This window comes from Bidens hawaiensis, unplaced genomic scaffold (assembly GCF_021521415.1).
Source record: "Bidens hawaiensis isolate Kalapana, Puna unplaced genomic scaffold, B.hawaiensis_p1.1 tig00023395_1, whole genome shotgun sequence".
Lineage (NCBI taxonomy): Eukaryota > Viridiplantae > Streptophyta > Magnoliopsida > Asterales > Asteraceae > Bidens > Bidens hawaiensis.
The window spans coordinates 240,501-263,781 of record NW_027493665.1 but is presented as its reverse complement, the minus strand read 5'-3'; the positions used below and the strand labels follow the sequence as shown (position 1 = coordinate 263,781).

The window sequence follows — 23,281 nt, the reverse complement described above, 5'->3', positions numbered from 1 at the left end:
TAAGAAGAAAGGTCTTTGATTAAAGCTGAAATACGCAAAACTACACATACATAAATAAAAATATCCAAAAAATTAACTAAATTAAGCTAGTCAAACAAATTCTCTTCAAATACAAACTAATATACAAATACATCCAGATCTATAATTAAATTCAACTAATATACCTTCAAAAATCAGCTATGGCAACAGTGTGTCTTATGGACAAAATAGTTATTCTTCAAATATCACCTACAAGAAACCTAATTATCACTAATTTAAGATAAATATCACTAATTTGAGGATTATGGCTCAAACAAAGAACTTTACCCGGAAGAGGAGTTGGCCACGTTTCAAAATGTTACACCGTTTGTCATTTTAGTTAGTTTTTCTCATGTCACATGCCTTGCACATAAGGACAAATTGGTAAATTAACCTATTTACTTTAAAAAAAACAAATTAAATTAAAATATTTATAAATATATTATATATTGTTAATTAATAATTACACATTAATAACCCAGCCCAAACCAATTAACACCACCGACTCCCTTCCTCCAACATCGCCACCACCATCACCTATATATATCACAAAAGGATGGCTCGCCGGAAACGTGGAGTTCGGCCGGAATAGTTCCCAATTGAAACCACTGCTACCACCTTGATTTGCCTCCATGACCCGCATCGTGACCGGTTTAAAGCTACAACAACCGAAGCTGCGCCCTACCGGAAAAGCGGCGCATGGCTGACCCTAGTTGCTGCCGCCGCCGCTGCCCGCTGGGTTTCGCCGTAACAAGCCCATTCAAGCTTCCTTGCCATGACACAGCAACAAAAACACCAATAGAAATCGCCGGAAAGATGAATCGGAGTTCGAAAACGCCCAAATCAAAATCTAACCCTAGTTCTTCAAGGCTGAATTTGAAAATCAAATTAGGTCTAGAAATTTGGGGAGAGTTGTGAATAACACCGGAACTTAGTCAAAAGTTTGAGTTTTCCTGCAATTTTGTGAGATTAAATATTAATGGCCATGGAGGTTGAAAGAAGCAGCTAACAGATTTGGTGGTCGTGGATTTGTTACAGGGAAGAGTAAGGGAGAGGGAGCGTGGGGTGTGTTTTAGAGAGAGAAAGAGTATATTATTATTGTTATTATTATTATTATTATTATTATTATCTTGTAAATAAATAGATGGATAAAATTACTAATGTGCCCTCGTGTGCATTGCACATGATCATATTTTACAGAAAAAATTAACTGGGTTAAGGCTAAAGGGCAAATGGTGTAACATTTGGAAACGTAAAGTATAAATTTTGTTACTTTTAAAGATAAAGGACAACCACTGAAATTTGATGCAAACATAAAGGACAATCTCTGTAATTCTGTCTTTACTTATTGCGACGTGAATTATTTTTGTAAATAAAAGAAAAGGAAAACTAAAAAGAAAAATACCTATAGCCACGACTTATCATCGTTATAGGATTTTCGTTTGGCGCTTACATATTGGCTCTGCTGCTCAACCTTATGTCAATGATTAGCCGTCGCTATAGGGTACACCGTGGAACATTTTTGTCATTCCCTGTGGCAACGACAAGTCGTCGCTATAGGTTAAAGTGATAAGACGATAGTGTAAAATCTCCTATTAACTTATGTTCTTATATGACGTCGACTAGAAAGGGTCCTATAACACCGAACATTTATGACTTATCTACAAATGCCCTATTAACTTATGTTATAAAAAGACCTCCAGTGATCAAGTGTCCTATTACATTACTACATAATGAGACACCAACAACTACATGTCTTATAGGTTACTTTATTAGGATTTAGATTTTAAGTGTCTTATTAAGTTATATGATAATACGACCCCAAAGAATCATCCATCCTATTAAATAACGTTTTAGGACACCGGTTCTGTGGCGTACATTGTAAAAGGACCCTAAATGTTCATTTATCCTATTAAATAGATTTTAGGACGCTATTTACAAGCGTCTCACACAAAAAGGTCCTAAAAAGCCCTTTTTGTTGTAGTGTGTATAGATAATAACATTATCTATCTATTAATAATATTTGGTACAATACAATGAAAGCTAATACCAATGCATAAATATTGTTTCGCTGAATAAACCAGTTGCAAACATTACCAAATTAAGATGATCAGAAAACGAAAAAGAGAGAACAAACTGCCACACCCCCAACACAACTTGATTAAAGAGATGACATATACAGATCTAGAGATGTTCATGGCCAAGTTGAGGACACTAGTTTGCGAAACTACGTTGTTCGGAAACAATCTTTTTATCAAAGCAAAACGGTGTCAAATCCAGTGGCTTTATGAGGAGCTTGTCATTTTTACTGGATTTTGTATTAAAAACAAAGATGATCTTGAAGATGTGAGGTGGGATTTGAAAAGAAGGCTTATGGAAGCAGTACAGGAGGCAGAAGATACTCTTGATATGATCGTATCTTCTGCGATCATCAAGAACGATGGCATAGACTTTATACTTGATCGTGACACGCGGGGGACATATCTACAGAGGACATACCCTGTTGACATTGATTCTTCTCTTATGCATGTTATAGATGACTTAAAATCTATCAGAAGGAAGATCATGAGAAACAACAAGGGCTACTTGTACCAAAACCATGTTAAGGGTAACAAGTTTGAAGCTACTGGAACAAGCGGAAATACAAGAGTCAGTGTTAAAGCAACAGAACATGAAGATTTGATTGTGGGTTTCGATGACGATGCATTGCTAATAATAGATAGACTTACTGGAGACCGCAAGAAGCTAGACATAGTCTCAATTGTCGGCATGGGAGGACTGGGTAAGACTACCCTGGCTACCAAAATATTCAAAGATTCTCTTGTAAAGTATCATTTCGACAAGCATGGGTGGGTTACTGTTTCTCAAGCATGTTCAAAACGAGATTTGTTGATGCAAGTACTCGCATCAATTGGCAAATCAGTTCATGAGACTACCGGTGAATCAAAACTGTGTGAAATTTTGTATCAGAGCCTAAAGCGTATAAAATATTTGATCGTCATTGATGATATCTGGAGTTGCAAGGCATGGGACGATGTGGGACTATGTTTTCCGGATGACAGCACTGGTAGCAGAGTTCTTTTAACCACTCGGCTTACAGAAGTTGCTTTGCATATAAGCCAAGGTGAATTAAGTCACGTCCTACCACATCTAAATGAAGATCAAAGTTGGGAGCTGTTGCGTAAGAAGACTTTCAGGGGACATGAGTGTCCTGAAAGTTTGGTTGAGACAGGGAAGCATATAGCAAAAAGGTGTGGTTGTCATAGCAGGACTTCTGGAGAAAGGAGAGAAGAGGAAAGATTTGTGGGACGAAATTGCCAAAAGCGTGGGTTCATACATTATTAAAGACCCTAAAGGATGTATGGATACGCTAGCTTTGAGTTATGACCATCTACCTTGTCATTTGAAGAAATCTACGTAAGCGGTTTTCCAGAAGACTACAAAGTCCAAGTACGGACGTTGATCAGGCTTTGGTTTGCTGAAGAGTTAATAAAAGAAGCAGGCCAAAGAAGCTTGGAGGAAGAAGGTGAATATTACCTCAAGGTTCTAATCGACAGAAATATGTTAATTGTTGCCGATAAGAGTTCTAATGGAGGAATTAAATCATATCGTATGCATGATCTTTTGAGAGAACTTTGCTAGACAAAAGCTTCTGATGAAAATTTCTTAAAGAAAGTGAGTATACCAATGTCAGATGTCACACCCCGACCAAAGGCGGTGGAACATGCCGGGGTGCAACGATTGCTCATAAGCGCATGACACTATTTAAAGCGACAATATTTAACAAACTCATTTCATTTCACAACATCGAAAATGTCACATAATTAAATATTCATAACTCAAATACAACAAAATATAACAAAATATAGCAAATCAAATATTGTTCATTTTTGCTAATATCCTAACGGTATTTGTGATGTTTTCTTCACCGAACTCCATAATCAACCTAGATGCAAACCTGTAACATTTCATAAAATAAAGTTTATCAACACAAAGGTTGGCGAGCAATTCATAAGTTGAACAATAGATATATAGTATGAAAAGCCACAAAACTAGTATACAAAACCATAAATAATAGCTATAAACTTGGATAAATAGTTATCGCTAACAAGTTAGCGACACCCAACTATAAGGGGTTGCCAAATAGTTTAGGATTTTATAGTTATCGTTAATTGCATTACGTTAACGACACCTTGCCATGAGGGGTTGCCAAATGGTCTAGGATTTATAGTTCCACCATCCAAAAGCGATAAACACATAGTCAAATAAGCATAGAACACCAAATCGAGCAATTATTCAAGTAAGGTATACAACAACGTTTGTGGTTTAAGACCCAAGTATAAAACATTTAGTTTAGATAAGTTGAAATGTCACCCCCAAAATAAAAGATAGAAAACGGGGTATGAAGTTACTCACGTTCAAGTAATAAACTTGAAAGATTGATTATTTGGAGATTTGCCAGAACGACGAGTTTAACGTATGAAGCCTAAATAAAAGAAAGTCTTGGATTTAGAAAGGTTGTCTTGAAGATCTTTAAATAAAATAATTGTTGCAAAAACTAATCAATTAAAGTTCAAGGTTTAAAATGTAACTATTTAAGAATTTATAATAATAACCCTTTTAAAAAATGTAAGTTTGCTCAAAACCGGGTTAAAGTATCTAACCTTAATATTTACTTAACCAATGTTAAGTAATAAGGTGGGGAAAATGCTAAAATGCAAGTTCCATTAGGCTAAAGATACTAAAACGGGTTTTTAACGAGTGTTCAGGTTGTCGGTTCGGGTCTTGACAAATGGTCGAACCCAAAGTCAACTTTCCAAAATATTAATTGTTATGAGATAACTCATTAAAACATACTAAAACTTAACCAAGTACGTAAATCTATTGTTTAGAACTAACAACGCACGTTAAGCGATTGTTCGGTTTTGTCGGTCCAAACTATGTTATGAGATCAAGTTGGATCCAACTATTCCAATTACTTAAGAAAAATAATTAAAATCAGTTTGTAAACTATTTTTTTAAAGAAATATACAAGTCTTGATAACTAAAAACACACTTGTGTGTCTTAAGCGAGTAAAAGTCGGTATAGTTCGGTCTCCATCTCACAAATAGTTCATAGATGGTTTCTACATGCCCAAATATCATAGAACTTGTATATTGGTTTATAAATGAAGAAAACTTAAATTTTACAACAAAAAAAATTAACTACAAGTCTTTTAAGCAAAAGTTTCGGTTTAGTTCGGTTTCCATCTCCCAACGAGTTCATAGATGGATTCCATATGCTTAATATCAAAGAACTTGTAAAAATGATTTTTGAAACTCAAATCTAGCAATAAACATGTTTAAACAACTATTTTAACAAAACTAGTAAACAAAAGTTCGGTTTCCGGTTTGGACTAGTTTCGGTTAAACCGAGGTTAGTCTTATACAAACCCACACCATGGAACTTGTAAATAAGATGAACAAACTAAAGGGTTAGAAGTTAGTCGTAAGTGATATGTATAATAAGTTATGTGTGTGTAAATATATATCAAGAACACGAAGTCCTCCATGAAGCCTTGCCTTATGACATTCGAAACTTAACCAACCAAAGTCGGTGAAGTAACAAATAAAGGAAACAAGGGGTGTGTATTATATATATGTTGTACCACCATATTCAAGAGTTAGTAATGTTAGATGAACAAGTTAGAATGAAATACTATAGTTAGTTTGACTTGAGAAGTCAAAACTTCAAAAATACATAAGAAATAACAACCTTGAATCTATGGAGTTTGAGAGAGTTTTTTGGAGATGTAGCAAGAGTAAAATGAAGAAGATGGGTGTGTATATATAGGGAAGGAGTGAAGGGTTGGGTATAAAGATTCTTTTATGATTTGCATAAAAATGGGTATGTTTAAATGGTCAAACAATGCATAATATAAAAAAAACAATATTTTATATATTTTAAATGACAAGATCCAATATTTTATATATTTGAAATGTTCGGGTTACAAACGGGTCGGGTTTACATAACAAAAGTGACCCGAAATTGACGAATGTCACATCAGACAACACTCCTTTCTCTGATTTGGTTTCCAGCATAGTGAAGCAACGACGTCTATTCACAGACTATGAACTTTTGTATAATGCGTGTTTGCATAATTATGCCACACACGCGAGGTTTGTTTTATGTTTTCGTGCCAATCGACCGCCAGCATATAGAACTACAAGTTGGTTTTCTTCCTTTTTGCTTCTTCGGGTGTTGGATTTAATAAATATTCCTTTCTTAACACTGACGGGATAGAAATTTTGGTTAATTTAAGGGCTTAGCAGTTTGGTTACGCGGCTGTGGATCTTTATTCTCATGGGCTAGTGAATCCCCATTATCAAAGGCCATATTTGGAAGCCTTCAAACTCTCATTGTTAAGGGCACGTGTCAAAGCTTCGTATATTCACCAGATAATATGTTGAATCTAAGGCATTTGCAATGTAACACAATTAACTTCTCAACTGAGTCTTGCATTCATAGGTCGCACTGTTGGGTTATTTTTGCCCATGAGAAAACCCGACAACAATCTTACTCTTCATGGGTTATTACTATTTATTAATAATAAGAAAAGAAAGAAAAATATATATATGGTTTCTGAAAAACTCCCGTATGAGTTTTACACCATAAATTGGTGTTATGGGTTTGGGCCCATATATGGCCTTTTACATTGGACAAGAAAAGAAATATATAAACGATTAATTTGTTTGTGGTGATTGAAGATTCTGCCGTCAAACACACATACATACGAAATTGGATTGTGAGACATATTATTAGTTCCTCTTCTGCCATCAACACAAGTTACGAAGAGAAGAATATTTTATTTGTGCTCCACTCTTTTGGTGTTTGGTGAAGACAAGAGACGTGTCAGAGATCGATTTATTCTCTCGTTGGTGATACCTCTTACTCGTTTCTTTTGTAGTTTGGTTCCATATACTTGATGTTAGTTTGTACCAAGTATATGATGTTTTGTGTATGCCTCTAGTTTTATCTAGAGAAGAAATTTTGTATTGCTCATTATTGGTGATAGTGGATTTGATGCGGCTCTAGTAGTCCCGTGGTTTTTACTCTCGCCTTGAGAGGTTTTCCACGCTAAAATTTATTGTGTCACTTTTACTTTTAAATACCCTATTTGTTTGCATCCTCATTGGTTGATTCGGGTCGGGAAAAAGTTTAGCCAAACGAAGTTTAATTCCGCAATTTTTGTTTACCGTTCGTGGCTAGGTGGTCGTTTTTCCCAACAGAGTGGTATCAGAGCTTCGGCTCTTGTTATTGGGTTAAGACTTGTTTGAACGATGGAAGCTAATACGGGTAGGAATGTGAGTTTGAATGGTTCCAATTATCATGTTTGGAAAGACAAGATGGAAGACCTTCTTTATGTGAAGGATTATTATTTGCCTATTTTTAGTACCGATAAACTTGAAAATAAAACTGATGAAGAATGGAATATTTTGCATCGGAAGGTTTGCGGGTATATTCGGCAATGGGTTGATGATAATGTTTTGAACCAAATTAGCGGGGAGAGTCATGCTCGTACTATGTGGACAAGCTTGAAGAGTTGTATGCTTGGAAGACCGGGAACAATAAGTTGTTCTTGATTAAGCAGTTGATAAACTTGAAATACCGTGATGGAACTCCTGTTACTGATCATTTGAATGTTTTCAGGGTGTTATTAATCAGCTTGCAGGTATGGGTATTAAGTTTGAAGATGAGATACAAGGTTTATGGCTTCTTGGTACGTTACCGGATTCTTGGGAGACTTTTAGGACATCGTTGTCCAATTCCGCAGCTAACGGTATTATTACTATGGAATTGGCTAAAGGTAATATTATAAATGAAGAGATGTAACATCCTAAAATTTATAATGTTGAATAAAGAAAGTGGTGTTAGTGATTTCGCGTTTTTTTAATTATTAATGTCGAGTAAGGAACGGGTCTTGGGCTTAGTTATTTTATGAACTCGGCCTGCCTCGACCCGTAGGAAGCCAACCCGAGCCTAACCAAACCCGTAGTATATAAACGAAAGTTCTTGACACTTCCACCATTTTTCACCATCTTCCTTCACTTACACCCACCCAAACACTCTCTTTTCTAGAGAGAGAAGCTAGAGAGAGAAAGTTCTCAAATCACAAATCCGAGTCCACAATCTTGTTCCTAATCGTTTTTGGTAAGTCCCTCTCGAAAATCATCCGTTTTCATAACCATTTCGGCCTCAAAGCGAGCAAAAACGTAACTTGAGTTTTCGGGTCAGAAACCGCCTTGTTTTGGTGTCAAAATGCAAGCTTTTGTGTTTAAAAGTACTAGGAATCGATAGCCCTTTCAATCCCGAGCATTTCCATGTCAAAAACTTCGATTTTGGGTCAAAAATCTGGAAAATCTGGAAAACCCGTGGGTTTCTCCGTCGCCCAGCTTGAAGGAGTCGAATCAGACTCATTCGATCGAACCAGTCGATCGAATCAGTCCATTCGATCGAGTGCGTAGATCGAACAAGTCCAGTCGACCGAATAGGGAAGCAACCGAATGGTCTCCAACTCATTCGATCGAATAAGTTTTGTATTCGATCGAATGAGTGTTGTATTCGATCGAACGTGTTCCTATTCGATCGAACGTGTTCCTGTTTGATCGAACGTGTTCCTATTCGATCGAACGTGTTGTATTCGATCGAACGTGTTCCTATTCGATCGAATCAAGCCAGAACCAAGTTGTTTCCAAGATTCGCTTGAAGTGAAGTTCGTTTATGAAATAAATTAAAAACCTAATGGAAAATGTGTTAAGGCGGTTATCGAAAATGAGTAGTAGTAATAGTAGTAGCAGTAATTGATACGTATAAATATTATACAGTTAGCCGTGCGCAGCTCAAGAGGAGAATAACTATTAACGGAGAGCGTAAAGTATTCAGGTGAGTTTCTAGCCCCATTTATGTGTTATGTTTTCGGGGCTGTGTGCATACTCGATGTGTTGTTAATACATTTATCCTAAGTGATAAGTGTATGCCATATGTGATATATGTGATGGATATGAATGGTTGCTTGTCGGTACGCGAACGATCTTCGGATATTGCGCGTACTGTCAGGTCAAAAATAAAGGTACGAATATTATACATCGAAGATGTATGAACATTACAAATGAATACTTGTCGGGGCGTGAACGATCTTCGGATATTGCACGTATCGACAAGAGGTATGGTTGTTAGATGAATGATGTAAAGAACGCCTAGGGTGTTCTTATGCTATGATGTAATTATTGTATATGTGAAGTAGGTGTATACAGGTACACGAATGGTATGTGAGTTCTACGTTCGACATAGTAAGTTAGGATGGCAAATCCCTCTAGCTTTTGTCGGACATAGACTCGGCTGGTGATGGCGTAGTTAAGGACTGCGGGCCTTATACGTAAAGTAGATGATAGATGTAAACGTAGTTAAGGACTGCGGGCCTTATACGTAAAGTAGATGATAGATGTAAACGTAGATAGGGACGGTGGGCCTTATACGTGTTACAGATAATAGACGACAACGTAGTTAAGGACTGCGGACCTTATACGTATTATAGATAGGCATCAGCATAGGAAAGGACTGTGGACCTTATACGTGCTGTAGTTGTGTTGTGGTAGCATAGGGGAGGACTGCGGACCTCGTACGTGCTATGGTTTAGGTTGCAACATAGGGGAGGACTGTGGACCTTGTACGTGTTGTGGATGTAGGATGGTATAGGGAAGGACTGCGGACCTTGCACGTACCATAAAGGGTGAACATAGGTAAGGACTGCGGACCTTCGTACGTGTTCACGACCTTGAGTACAGGTATAGACGGCGGACTATGAACGTACTCACGGTAGACTGAGGTTAGTGGTTATAAATATGTGTGTATGTATGGTAGTAAGTGTGTATGTAGAACAGAAGGGTAACTAGTGAAGTATGGATATGTATCTACGGATATGTATGTATGTGTATGTATTGTATGGCGTTCGATTAACTAGAACTCACTCAGCGTAGCTGACTTTTAGTATGCACGCAGGTGAGCTGATTACAGAGTTAGCATGAGGACGACACACGGCATGGATTGAACGGCTGGCATCTGAAGAAAGAAGTAAAGATGTTTTAAATATAAAGTTTTGTGTTATGGTATCAAAGAAAAGTTTAACGTTTTGTAACAAATGATTGATGTTTTATATTCCGCGAAAAGTTTTAATAAACTCTGATTGAAGAACTGTGTTTATGAGTAAATCCGACGCTAAAGTAGGGCTACCGGGTTCGGGGCCTTACAAGTTGGTATCAGAGCATAAGTTCGAGAGATTTAAGCATCCTACATGCTTAGACTCGAACAGAAAATGGGATTTAAGTAAGAAAGGAAAGAAGATGCCAGTTCAAGAATGCCATGTGTCGCTCAAGCAAGATCAGTAAAGGTAAGGTATATGATTAAATGATATATGTTAATGAGAAAGGAAAGATATGTGAACGTCAGGGATAGGAATAATTGATTGTTTGATTTGACAAACTGCTTAAGTAGAACCAGCACAAATAGACTCATAAAGGGAAGTGTATAGGACACGGAAGGTAACGTGATCAGCTAATCACAACTGGCCACTGTTATTACCTGTTAGCCTTACTATCCTTGTACTAAATAGTTCCTTGAGTGATGATGTTTGTGTTTTTCCCTTTTAGAATACGGATGGCTGGAGCTGGAGAATTTGTGGGAACTGGGGGTCGCACAGGACGTCGTGGCAGGCCTCGTCTTGTCCGGCAACCCTCGGTAGAAGAAGCTTCCCACACCGAAGATGAAGGAAGCGCAGCTGGAGGAGACCAGAACAACAATGAAGAAGTTCAACTTAGCCCTGCAGTTCAAGCAGCCATTGTTCAAGCTGTAGTTGCTGCTGTGAAGAACCTGAATCCCGAAGGATCTGCTGGAAGCCGTGAGCGAACTGCTGAAGGGGCAGGGGGTGATGGTAAGGAGGTTGGGGAAGGAGAAAGAGGGGCCTCGAGCGAGGATAAGTCTGTGAAAGTTGATGATAGGAGAAGAGGACAAGGTGGGTGCAGCTATAAGTCCTTCAAAGGATGCGACCCGCCGAAGCTGACTGGGTTGGGAGACGCAATCGCTACTCTCCAATGGATAACCACTATGGACAAGGTTATCCGCATTAGCGAATGCCGTCCCGACCAAGCTGTGGGTTATGCTACTCAGTCATTTGTGGAAGAAGCTATGTATTGGTGGGAAAGTGTGGAGCAGAGAAAGACTAGGGATGAGATCAAGGCGTTGAGATGGGACGATCTGAAAGAGTTGGTGATGAAGAAGTTCTGTGCAGATGCAGAGGTTGAAAGGACGGAGATGAAGTTCCTGAATTTGAAGGCCGGTATGATGACGCATCGTGAGTATACTACTGAATTCAGCCGACTATCTAGATTGGTGCCTGATATGGTTGACACTGAGGTCAAAAGAATCAAATGTTATGTGAGGGGATTGCCACAAAAAGTCCGCATGTTGGTCAGGGCAAATAAACCTGCTACTTTTGACTCTGCTGTTGAACTCGCAGAAGTGGTTTATGCTGACCTGGCTGAGGACGATGTGGTGGTGGGGGAAAAGAAGGAGAAGAAATGGGCTACCTCTGCTAAGCGGTCTGGCGAGATGGTGACAACAACTGATGAGAGGAAGGCCAAGGTTGGGAACAAGGATGCATGTAAGACGTGTGGGCAAGTGCACCTGGGAGAATGCAAGACTGGGACAGACAGGTGCTATCGGTGTGGAAAGAGTGGGCATTATTCTCGAGAATGCCCTGATCGTCCAAAGTGCTTCAAATGCGGAAAAGCTGACCACATGGCTAGGGATTGCAAGGAATCAGGGGCGGTAGGTGCGAAAGGATGAAGACTTTGGGAAACTGCAGAGAGGAACACCTGATGAAGGAATAATTGCTCATGCAATGGTTTTATTAAATTACATTTGCTTAAGAACTTGTTTTGTGTTAAGGTCTAAAACTTATGTTTATCTGTGGCGTGTAATTATTTTGAGTTTGGTTAAGAATGATTATTATGTTATGGTGAAATGTTGTTTTAGACAATAGTGTTAAAAGTACTAATCGAAACCCTTAGAAGGATGAGATGAGTCTTGATGCATCGAGGGTCTCATGGACAAGCTACCTTAAATAGCTAAAACACATGACCACCATTCGATGGCTGTAAAGTCGGAAGTAGGAAGGGTAACTCAGAAAGCGAAGGCATTTCTATAAAACGTGTAAATGTAAGAAGTTTTCCTTTTATAGGGAATAAGTTAGGTTTCGGGGACGAAACCTCTTTAAGGAGGGAAGACTTGTAACATCCTAAAATTTATAATGTTGAATAAAGAAAGTGGTGTTAGTGATTTCGCGTTTTTTTAATTATTAATGTCGAGTAAGGAACGGGTCTTGGGCTTAGTTATTTTATGAACTCGGCCTGCCTCGACCCGTAGGAAGCCAACCCGAGCCTAACCAAACCCGTAGTATATAAACGAAAGTTCTTGACACTTCCACCATTTTTCACCATCTTCCTTCACTTACACCCACCCAAACACTCTCTTTTCTAGAGAGAGAAGCTAGAGAGAGAAAGTTCTCAAATCACAAATCCGAGTCCACAATCTTGTTCCTAATCGTTTTTGGTAAGTCCCTCTCGAAAATCATCCGTTTTCATAACCATTTCGGCCTCAAAGCGAGCAAAAACGTAACTTGAGTTTTCGGGTCAGAAACCGCCTTGTTTTGGTGTCAAAATGCAAGCTTTTGTGTTTAAAAGTACTAGGAATCGATAGCCCTTTCAATCCCGAGCATTTCCATGTCAAAAACTTCGATTTTGGGTCAAAAATCTGGAAAATCTGGAAAACCCGTGGGTTTCTCCGTCGCCCAGCTTGAAGGAGTCGAATCAGACTCATTCGATCGAACCAGTCGATCGAATCAGTCCATTCGATCGAGTGCGTAGATCGAACAAGTCCAGTCGACCGAATAGGGAAGCAACCGAATGGTCTCCAACTCATTCGATCGAATAAGTTTTGTATTCGATCGAATGAGTGTTGTATTCGATCGAACGTGTTCCTATTCGATCGAACGTGTTCCTGTTTGATCGAACGTGTTCCTATTCGATCGAACGTGTTGTATTCGATCGAACGTGTTCCTATTCGATCGAATCAAGCCAGAACCAAGTTGTTTCCAAGATTCGCTTGAAGTGAAGTTCGTTTATGAAATAAATTAAAAACCTAATGGAAAATGTGTTAAGGCGGTTATCGAAAATGAGTAGTAGTAATAGTAGTAGCAGTAATTGATACGTATAAATATTATACAGTTAGCCGTGCGCAGCTCAAGAGGAGAATAACTATTAACGGAGAGCGTAAAGTATTCAGGTGAGTTTCTAGCCCCATTTATGTGTTATGTTTTCGGGGCTGTGTGCATACTCGATGTGTTGTTAATACATTTATCCTAAGTGATAAGTGTATGCCATATGTGATATATGTGATGGATATGAATGGTTGCTTGTCGGTACGCGAACGATCTTCGGATATTGCGCGTACTGTCAGGTCAAAAATAAAGGTACGAATATTATACATCGAAGATGTATGAACATTACAAATGAATACTTGTCGGGGCGTGAACGATCTTCGGATATTGCACGTATCGACAAGAGGTATGGTTGTTAGATGAATGATGTAAAGAACGCCTAGGGTGTTCTTATGCTATGATGTAATTATTGTATATGTGAAGTAGGTGTATACAGGTACACGAATGGTATGTGAGTTCTACGTTCGACATAGTAAGTTAGGATGGCAAATCCCTCTAGCTTTTGTCGGACATAGACTCGGCTGGTGATGGCGTAGTTAAGGACTGCGGGCCTTATACGTAAAGTAGATGATAGATGTAAACGTAGTTAAGGACTGCGGGCCTTATACGTAAAGTAGATGATAGATGTAAACGTAGATAGGGACGGTGGGCCTTATACGTGTTACAGATAATAGACGACAACGTAGTTAAGGACTGCGGACCTTATACGTATTATAGATAGGCATCAGCATAGGAAAGGACTGTGGACCTTATACGTGCTGTAGTTGTGTTGTGGTAGCATAGGGGAGGACTGCGGACCTCGTACGTGCTATGGTTTAGGTTGCAACATAGGGGAGGACTGTGGACCTTGTACGTGTTGTGGATGTAGGATGGTATAGGGAAGGACTGCGGACCTTGCACGTACCATAAAGGGTGAACATAGGTAAGGACTGCGGACCTTCGTACGTGTTCACGACCTTGAGTACAGGTATAGACGGCGGACTATGAACGTACTCACGGTAGACTGAGGTTAGTGGTTATAAATATGTGTGTATGTATGGTAGTAAGTGTGTATGTAGAACAGAAGGGTAACTAGTGAAGTATGGATATGTATCTACGGATATGTATGTATGTGTATGTATTGTATGGCGTTCGATTAACTAGAACTCACTCAGCGTAGCTGACTTTTAGTATGCACGCAGGTGAGCTGATTACAGAGTTAGCATGAGGACGACACACGGCATGGATTGAACGGCTGGCATCTGAAGAAAGAAGTAAAGATGTTTTAAATATAAAGTTTTGTGTTATGGTATCAAAGAAAAGTTTAACGTTTTGTAACAAATGATTGATGTTTTATATTCCGCGAAAAGTTTTAATAAACTCTGATTGAAGAACTGTGTTTATGAGTAAATCCGACGCTAAAGTAGGGCTACCGGGTTCGGGGCCTTACAAGAGATGAGAAGAAAGTTACAAGGTTTCTCTTCACAGTCAGATGCCTTGGTTACCGAAAGTATGGGGAGAAACCATAGTAGAGGTCCGAGTAATAGAGCAAAGCATCGCAGTAAGTCCAAAGGGAAGTTTGAAGAATATGAGTGTCATCATTGTGGCAGAAAAGGGCACACAATAAAATACTGCAAACAACTAAAAAAGGAGAACAAGAAGGCTAATTACAACAATAAAAAGAATAACTACAAGAAAGATGACGGTGATGAAGGTACTTCTGAAACTAACACTACCACCGAAGAGTTTTATATTTGTTGTGATTATGATAGGGTGAACATTGCACGTGATGATTCGAGTTGGGTTGTTGACAGTGGTGCTACTTGTCATGTGACATCACAAAGGGATTTGTATTCATCTTATACTCCTGGTGATTTTGGGAATGTCAAGATGGGTAATAATGGGTTGTCAAAGATCGTTGGTGTTAGGGATGTTTGTTTGAAGTTTGATACTGGGATGGATTTGGTTTTACACAATGTGAAACATTTTCCGGATATTAGACTTAATTTGATCTTCGCAGGCACATTAGATGATGATGGTTTCCACAGTACCTTTGGTGGTGGAATTTGGAAACTCACTCGTGGTTCGTTGATCGTGGCAAGAGGTGAAAGAACTTCAAAGTTATACATGGCACATCCAAAGATTTCCAGAGACTCGGTTAATTCATTGACGAATTCTAATGCGACCGATATGTTGCATAAGAGACTTGCTCACATGAGTGAAAAAGGGATGTCTATTTTATTGAAGAAAGATGCCTTATCCGGTGTGAAAGATGTTCATTTGAAGAAGTTTTCTCATTGTATGAATGGTAAGCAAAAGAGAGTTTCTTTTCATAGTCATCCGCCTCATAGAAAAGAAAGTATACTTGACTTGGTGCATTCAGACGTATGTGGTCCTATGAAGACTAGAACACTTGGGGGCTGCTTATATTTTATCACATTTATAGACCATCATTCGAGGAAGGTATGGGTTTATACTTTAAAGTCTAAAGATCAAGTATTTGATGTGTTTAAGCAGTTTCATGCCCTAGTTGAGAGACAGACTGGGAAGAAGCTTAAGTGTGTTCGTACAGATAATGGAGGTGAATACATTGGTCCTTTTAATGCTTATTGTAGAGAGAAGGGTATTCGACATCAAAGGCCACCTCCTAAGACACCACAGTTGAATGGTTTAGCAGAACGGATGAACCGAACCTTGGTTGAAAGGTTTAAGTGTTTGCTCTTACATGCAGGGTTGCCTAATTCCTTTTGGGGAGAAGCTTTACATACAGTGGTACATGTTATTAATCTTACTCCTTGTATTCCTTTGCATAATGATGTTCCAGACAGGGTTTGGAGTGGCACAGATGTTTCGTATTGTCATTTGCGGGTCTTTGGATGCAAAGCATTCGTGTATATCCCCAAAGATGAAAGATCAAAGCTTGATGTGAAGTCTAGACAGTGTATATTCCTTGGTTATGGGTAAGATGAGTTTGGATACAGGCTATATGATCCGGTTTCAAAGAAGCTTGTTAGAAGTCTTGATGTTGTGTTTGTGGAAGACGAGAGTTTGAAAGATATTGAGAAGACACAGGTAGTTCCTCAGTATATTGATGATCTCTTTGATTTGGACCCTATTCCTACTCAGCGTTCTGAGCCACATCACGAAGATGGTATTCAAAATGACAAACAACATGGTACCGATAATGTTAATAATCAAGAGCAGGTGGATTTCGATGAGGATATTCATCCCGAGTTACCAGTAGATATGCCTGCATTTGTCCCACTCAGGCGGTCTACGAGAGATCGTCAACCTTCTACTCGTTATTCGGCTGGTGAGTATGTCTTACTCACTGATGGGGGAGAGCCCGAGTATTATAAAGAGGCCATGGAACATAAGCATAAACGAGAGTGGTTTGAAGCCATGCAAGAGGAGATGAATTCCTTGTATGAGAACAATACCTTTGAGTTAGTGAAGTTGCCTAAGGGCAAAAGAGCTTTGAAGAACAAGTGGGTCTACAAATTGAAGACTGAAGAACATACCTCACGGCCTAGGTACAAGGCAAGATTGGTGGTCAAAGGGTTCAGTCAAAGAGAAGGTATTGATTTTGATGAAATTTTTTTTCCAGTTGTGAAGATGAGTTCCAGCAGGGTGATTCTTGGTTTAGCTGCTAGTCTTGACCTTGAGGTTGAGCAAATGGATGTCAAGACAGCATTCCTTCCGGTGATCTCGATAAGGAGATCTATATGGAGCAACCTGAAGGTTTTCAGGTTAAAGGTAAAGAAGATTATATTTGTAAACTTCATAAAAGTCTTTATGGCTTGAAGCAAGTACCGAGACAGTGGTACAAGAAATTTGAGTCAGTTATGGGGAAGCAAGGCTACCGAAAGACTGCGTCTGATCACTGTGTTTTCTTTAAGAGGTTTGGTGATGATGATTTCATCATATTATTGCTTTATGTTGATGATATGTTGATTGTTGGCAAGAATGCAGAAAGAATTGTCCAACTGAAGAAAGAGTTAAGCAAGTCGTTTTCTATGAAAGACTTGGGGCTAGCTAAGAATATTCTTGGCATTCGGATTACTAGAGATAGAGCTTCAAAGAAGTTACACAAGTCACAAGAGCAATACATTGAAAAGGTGCTTAGCAGATTCAAGATGTCTAAAGTTTATGTAGTTAGTACACCTCTTACTCCTAACTTTAAGTTAACTGAAAAAGATTGTCCTACTTCTGAGAAAAAGATTGAAGAGATGGATGGTGTTCCATATGCATCAGCGGTTGGAAGCTTGATGTATGCAATGGTATGTACAGGACCTGATATTGCCAATGCAGTTGGTGTTGTTAGTCGGTTCTTGTCAAATCCGGGTAAGAAGCATTGGGAAACAGTTAAGTGGATTCTTAGATATTTACGAGGTACTTCCAAATTGGGTATAACATTTGGAAATGAGGAGCCGATGCTTGTTGGCTACACGGATTCTGATAAGGCAGGAAATAAGGACAGCATGAAATCCACTTCTGGATATTTAATGTTATTTGTAGGGGGAGCCGTGTCATGGCAGTCAAGACTGCAAAAGTGCGTTGCTTTGTCTACTACCGAGGCAGAGTATATGGCAGCAACAGAAGCATGCAAAGAATTATTGTGGTTGAAAAGATTTATGCAAGAGCTTGGCTTTATGCAACAGCGCTACGTGGTTCTTTGTGATAATCAAAGTGCTATTCACCTTGCTAAGAATACTATGTTTCATAAGAGAACAAAACATATTGATGTGAGGTATCATTGGATTAGAGATGGTATTGAAGACAGGTTGTTTGAACTTGATAAAGTTCACACCGATGATAATTGTTTCGATATGTTGACCAAAGCTTTGGCAAGGGAGAAGTTGAAGATTTGTTGCTCACTCGCCGGGCACGTGTCAAAGCTTCGTATATTCACCAGATAATATGTTGAATCTAAGGCATTTGCAATGTAACACAATTAACTTCTCAACTGAGTCTTGCATTCATAGGTCGCACTGTTGGGTTATTTTTGTCCATGAGAAAACCTGACAACAATCTTACTCTTTATGGGTTATTACTATTTATTAATAATAAGAAAAGAAAGAAATATATATATATATATATATATATATATATATATATATATATATATATATATGGTTTCTTAAAAACTCCCGTATGATTTTTACACCATAAATTGGTGTTATGGGTTTGGGTCCATATATGGCCTTTTACATTGGACAAGAAAAGAAATATATAAACGATTAATTTGTTTGTGGTGATTGAGGATTTTGCCGTCAAACAAACATACATACGAAATTGGATTGTGAGACATAAAATTAGTTCCTCTTCTGCCATCAACACAAGTTACGTAGAGAAGAATATTTTATTTGTGCTCCATTCTTTTGGTGTTTGGTGAAGATAAGAGACGTGCCAGAGATCGATTTATTCTCTCGTTGGTGATACCTCTTACTCGTTTCTTTTGTAGTTTGGTTCCATATACTTGATGTTAGTTTGTACCAAGTATATGATGTTTTGTGTATGCCTCTAGTTTTATCTAGAGAAGAACTTTTGTATTGCTCATTATTGGTGATAGTGGATTTAAAGCGGCTCTAGTAGTCCCGTGGTTTTTACTCTCGCCTTGAGAGGTTTTCCACGCTAAAATTTATTGTGTCACTTTTACTTTTAAAGACCCTATTTGTTTGCATCCTCATTGGTTCATTCGGGTCGGCAAAAAGTTTAGCCAAACGAAGTTTAATTCCGCAATTTTTGTTTACCGTTCGTGGCTAGGTGGTCGTTTTTCCCAACACGCACCACTTGCAAACGATTTCCAGGCTAAGTTTAGATCATAGGACTCTTTGTTTGCTTGAATCTTTTCCTAGTATCAAGAAGCTTGGATGCTCTATTTCTTCAGCATCAACCAAGCATGGATTACTTAGCTTTGCCTTGCTCACTCATCTTGAAGCTTTGAACATAGACAAGTACATGTATGACCCGCTACCTTTAACGAGCCCAATAAGGTTTCCAGAAACTTTAAGAAAACTGACATTATCATGTTTACGCCTTCCTTGGAATTACATGTCAACTATTCAACGATTACCCAAACTTGAGGTTCTCAAATTACTAGACTCTTCCTTCATGGGACACCTGTGGGAAACTGGTGACGAGCAGTTTCACCAGTTGAAACTTTTGAAATTAGAGAAGTTGAACATCCGTTTCTGGGAAGCTTCTGGATCTACACACTCGAGCACATTGAGCTTGATCATTCAAACTCTTGTGTACTTGAGTCTGTAAATAGAATTCAAGAAACACAGCGTGAAAACGGGAACAATGATATCCATGTCAACTTCACTCACAAGGATCCAAGCGCGGTCTACTTTGAGGGAGACCCTTTCTATGACTAACTCCATCACCACACCATTCTGGATATAAAGATGAGCTCTTATTTGGAGGGTAAGTTTCTTTTACAGCGTCATTTATATATAATATCCTCATGAATAATGTATAGATTTCGTTTTCTATTGATGTTTGTGTGATCTGTTTATTATTCAGTCTTGTTTTATCTATGTTTCATTAACTGGCAGGTAGTAAAATATGTTGGTGATGTACCCAGATATTATTAGTAAAGCGTGGATCTTTGAGACAGATGATGTGTGTTTACATGTGAGGAATAAAGATTTGATGTTCTTATGGTAAAACATGCATATATGTATGCTTTAATATCAATGATTATGAACTATGAAGTATAGCATATCAACTTGTTTGATGTATTTAAGTGAGCTTGGCAATCAAAACATGATTATTTTTGTGTCGTCATTTTTGTCTCAATGGACTTCTATTTTAAAACACTTAACATCGTTACGTTTTTTCCGAGTTTCAAACCGATGTTTTAGGCTTTTGATCGTAAGAAGGATACGGGTCGAGTGATGTAAAATTTATCTCGAAACGATGATTCAAATGACTTGATTTTTGTTAATTGGAATTTCAAACACCTGAATTGAAACATTGTTTTATCGTTTGGATCACTGTTTCGAGATAAGTTTTACACCAGTCGACTCGTACCTTTCTTACGATCAAAAACCGTAAAATACCAGTTTGAAGTCGAAAAAAACCTAACGACGTTAAGTGTTTTTTAACGGATGTCCATTGAGACAAAGATATTTTAAATGTTGGACCGTTGGTGGTGAATTTTAAATGTAAGATTATTATCGGCCAACAACAAAAGATGAAATTATTTGTTTCCAATTTGCCTTTAAATAAAATTGATAGACAATGACTTTATAGCTAACATTATACTAATAACTATTGAAATCTAACAATAGAAAACTATACTAATTTGAAAATTTTGTTGAATATGATAGTAATTGATGGTCTAAATAAATATATTTCAGGTTGAAATTTTCAAGATATGCGTCTAGAAAGTCTATGCTTTAATGGGTTAAACAGATAAAATATAAAAAAAATATATAAATTAGTATACAAATGCTTAAATCTTATTAAAATAATGTGCCTTTTAAATCATACTTGATACACTAGTTATGTAAACATGTATGAATTTACATAATGATTCATTCTTCTGGTGATAGAAGTCCAAAGTAGGGATTTGTTATAGCAGACTGCAATATGTTCCTGGCTGACTTAAAAACCGTCATGTCGAACCTCTCTTGTGGCAGATACAAATACTTATCGCCTTCCACTCTTTCAAACCCGCAAAGCTCAAGAAACTTTACCCCTTGTTCAAATATCCCAACTCTTTCCTATCAGAATAAACGGTTTAAAAGTCACTCAAAGCGTATTCTTAACACATTAAATCCCATTTTCTTTAATGATATTTCAACAGAGATGATATTGATACCTTGAAAGCGGGATTACTCATTCGGATCTTCCTGAATTTATCCTCGTCGGGATCTCTTGCGACGTTTCTAACATAAATTAGAAGAGTCTCAAAAGCTCTCTTCACTTTAATACCATCATCCTATATGTTCTAATAACATGTAAGAATGTACATTTTGGTCATGTTAATATGTTACAACTGACTCTTTATATGAAGACTTACCTTATTTTTTCGCTTGATCAACCTTAAACATTCTCTCATCAAATCTACCTTTGTCATCAAATTAGCACCGGTCTCATTAGACGTAATAGGTAGCAGCATCTCCTGTTTTTCAATGATTAATATTTCATTGTTGAAGATTATATGATATTCTCAATTATGCAATAAAAGTTCAAAAAATTGTACTAAAGCTTGCCTTATTTTCTTGAACCGTAGGCGTGCTAGTCTTAAGAGATGCATGACTTTGCATAGGTAATTCAAGCCGCCCCCTTCTTTCTACCTAAGACGTAAAGAACACGATCGATTAAAAAAAATAAAAATAAAATTTAAAAGCTATATATAATACTTAGAAGAGTTACCTTGTCCTGCTGCAATTTTTGACGAATTTTTTCCCGGGCTCTATTTTCTTCCTCTTTTTCGGCTTTCCTCAAGGCTATAAAACTGATTATAATGTTGCGAATTGAAACAACACATACTCATAAAAAACAGAAAATAAAATTAAAAATTAAAGTTTAAGTATTAACAGGTTTTGTAGCAAGAGACCGTTTTCTTTCGTTTTCTTCTGCGATTTTCTTTGCTTCTTGCAGTTCTTTACCTGCCCGAATTCTTTCCTATAAATGTGAAACAAAGAGATAAAACCATTCATGCATTCATATTACATATGTTAATTATGTATGTTGGCGGGTCGGGTCAGTTTAACCCGTGTTAATAATTTGCAGTACCTTCTCTCTATTCGCTATGGATTGCACATCTTCCTTGGTCCTTTTTCGAGATTTTTCTCTGTGATAATATTGTTATTATTATTATTATTATTATTAACATTACTTTTGGATAAAAGTCATGAAATGTTTCACTAACAAAAGCCGAAACAAACCTTAACTTTTGTGCTGTTAGCTTAACTTCTTCGGATACAACAGAAGCCTCAACATCCTCGATATCGATTTTTACTGAAACCTGGTTATGTTAATAAAATACTAAATACTTGTTATGAACTAATTTTATTATTTTCATAAGTTATAACAAGCTAAAAGGTATTAATATGGTATGCGATAAAAAAACAATAATTATTAAAACAAGTGAATCATACTGAGGGCATTTGATCAATATCAGGGTCATTCTCATGATCAACAATCCAGTTAATAGCATCCTCCAAACTAGAGTTACCTTAACAAAAAAATATTATAATCAGAATAACATAAAACCGCAATAATCTAGTTATTTGTGTATAGTGTACAACACATTTTGTATTATTTTTCTACCAGTTTCCTTATGTAATGGACATGATAATAACTAAACGAGTTGAAATTATCATCGTTTACAAAATTAAGTAAACGAGTTTTAACATGTATTTATGACTAACCTGATTTATAAAGCGCGTTCATTGATCGAGCCAACGGAAACCCCATTTCCTCAAGTTCATCAAGTAACTTCTTGTTTACTTCTTTATCATCCATTTCTATATATTTTACAAATACCATAAAACTCAACACATGCATGCAGTTTAATTTAGATAATAAAAAGTGTTTCTGACCTTAATTATATTCTGGGAATTGTGAAGGCAACAACTTATGAAAGTTTGTTGAAACGCAAAGGTTGATAATGAATGCTGAAAATTAAGCTGATTCTTTTCTTCAGCTGATCATGTTTCTGGTTTCATCTAATAAAGTCTAAATGTTTCTGCTTTACATACAGTTCATGTAGATTCTTTTTTTATATCTATACGTATCCTCAATTGCCAGGTTTGAAGTTAGAATGTAGATTAACGGTGTCAAAGGTTGGAATAAGTTGTTTGGTAAGTTAAAAATTAATTTTTATTTGAGTAAAGTGCCAAAATGGTTCTTAAGATTTGGTCAAATATGCGATTTTCGTCCAAATAGTTTTGTTTTTGCAACTAGACCATTGAGGTTTCCAATTTCTTGCCAATATCGTCCAAATCATTAAC

General features: G+C 37.5%; 2 protein-coding genes across 2 annotated transcripts; one reads left to right on the top strand and one right to left on the bottom strand.

The window, feature by feature from the left end:
- Positions 1-2,187: 2,187 nt before the first annotated feature.
- On the top strand, positions 2,188-3,363 carry LOC143567390 (putative disease resistance RPP13-like protein 3). The gene has a single exon (XM_077053828.1). The coding sequence runs from the start codon at positions 2,188-2,190 to the stop codon at positions 3,361-3,363; it is 1,176 nt and encodes a 391-aa protein (XP_076909943.1).
- A 17,434-nt stretch (positions 3,364-20,797) lies between these two features.
- Positions 20,798-22,931, bottom strand: LOC143567389 (uncharacterized). Its single transcript, XM_077053827.1, has 11 exons — positions 22,871-22,931; positions 22,700-22,795; positions 22,427-22,503; positions 22,214-22,293; positions 22,062-22,119; positions 21,883-21,950; positions 21,699-21,780; positions 21,536-21,619; positions 21,343-21,444; positions 21,142-21,261; positions 20,798-21,043 (listed from the first exon to the last, which is right to left on the bottom strand). The coding sequence occupies exons 2-11, from the start codon at positions 22,791-22,793 to the stop codon at positions 20,855-20,857; spliced, it is 954 nt and encodes a 317-aa protein (XP_076909942.1). The 5' UTR covers positions 22,794-22,795; positions 22,871-22,931; the 3' UTR covers positions 20,798-20,854.
- Positions 22,932-23,281: the final 350 nt, after the last annotated feature.

Bases quoted from the DNA above. Each gene is read 5' to 3' on its own strand.
- LOC143567390 (XM_077053828.1), top strand. From the start codon at position 2,188: ATGACATATACAGATCTAGAGATGTTCATGGCCAAGTTGAGGACACTA.
- LOC143567389 (XM_077053827.1), bottom strand. From the start codon at position 22,793: ATGGATGATAAAGAAGTAAACAAGAAGTTACTTGATGAACTTGAGGAA. The intron at 22,294-22,426 runs GTATGATTCACT...TAACATAACCAG, and splicing joins ATATTGATCAAATGCCCTCA to GTTTCAGTAAAAATCGATAT. The intron at 21,262-21,342 runs GTAAGTCTTCAT...TAGAACATATAG, and splicing joins TGATCAAGCGAAAAAATAAG to GATGATGGTATTAAAGTGAA.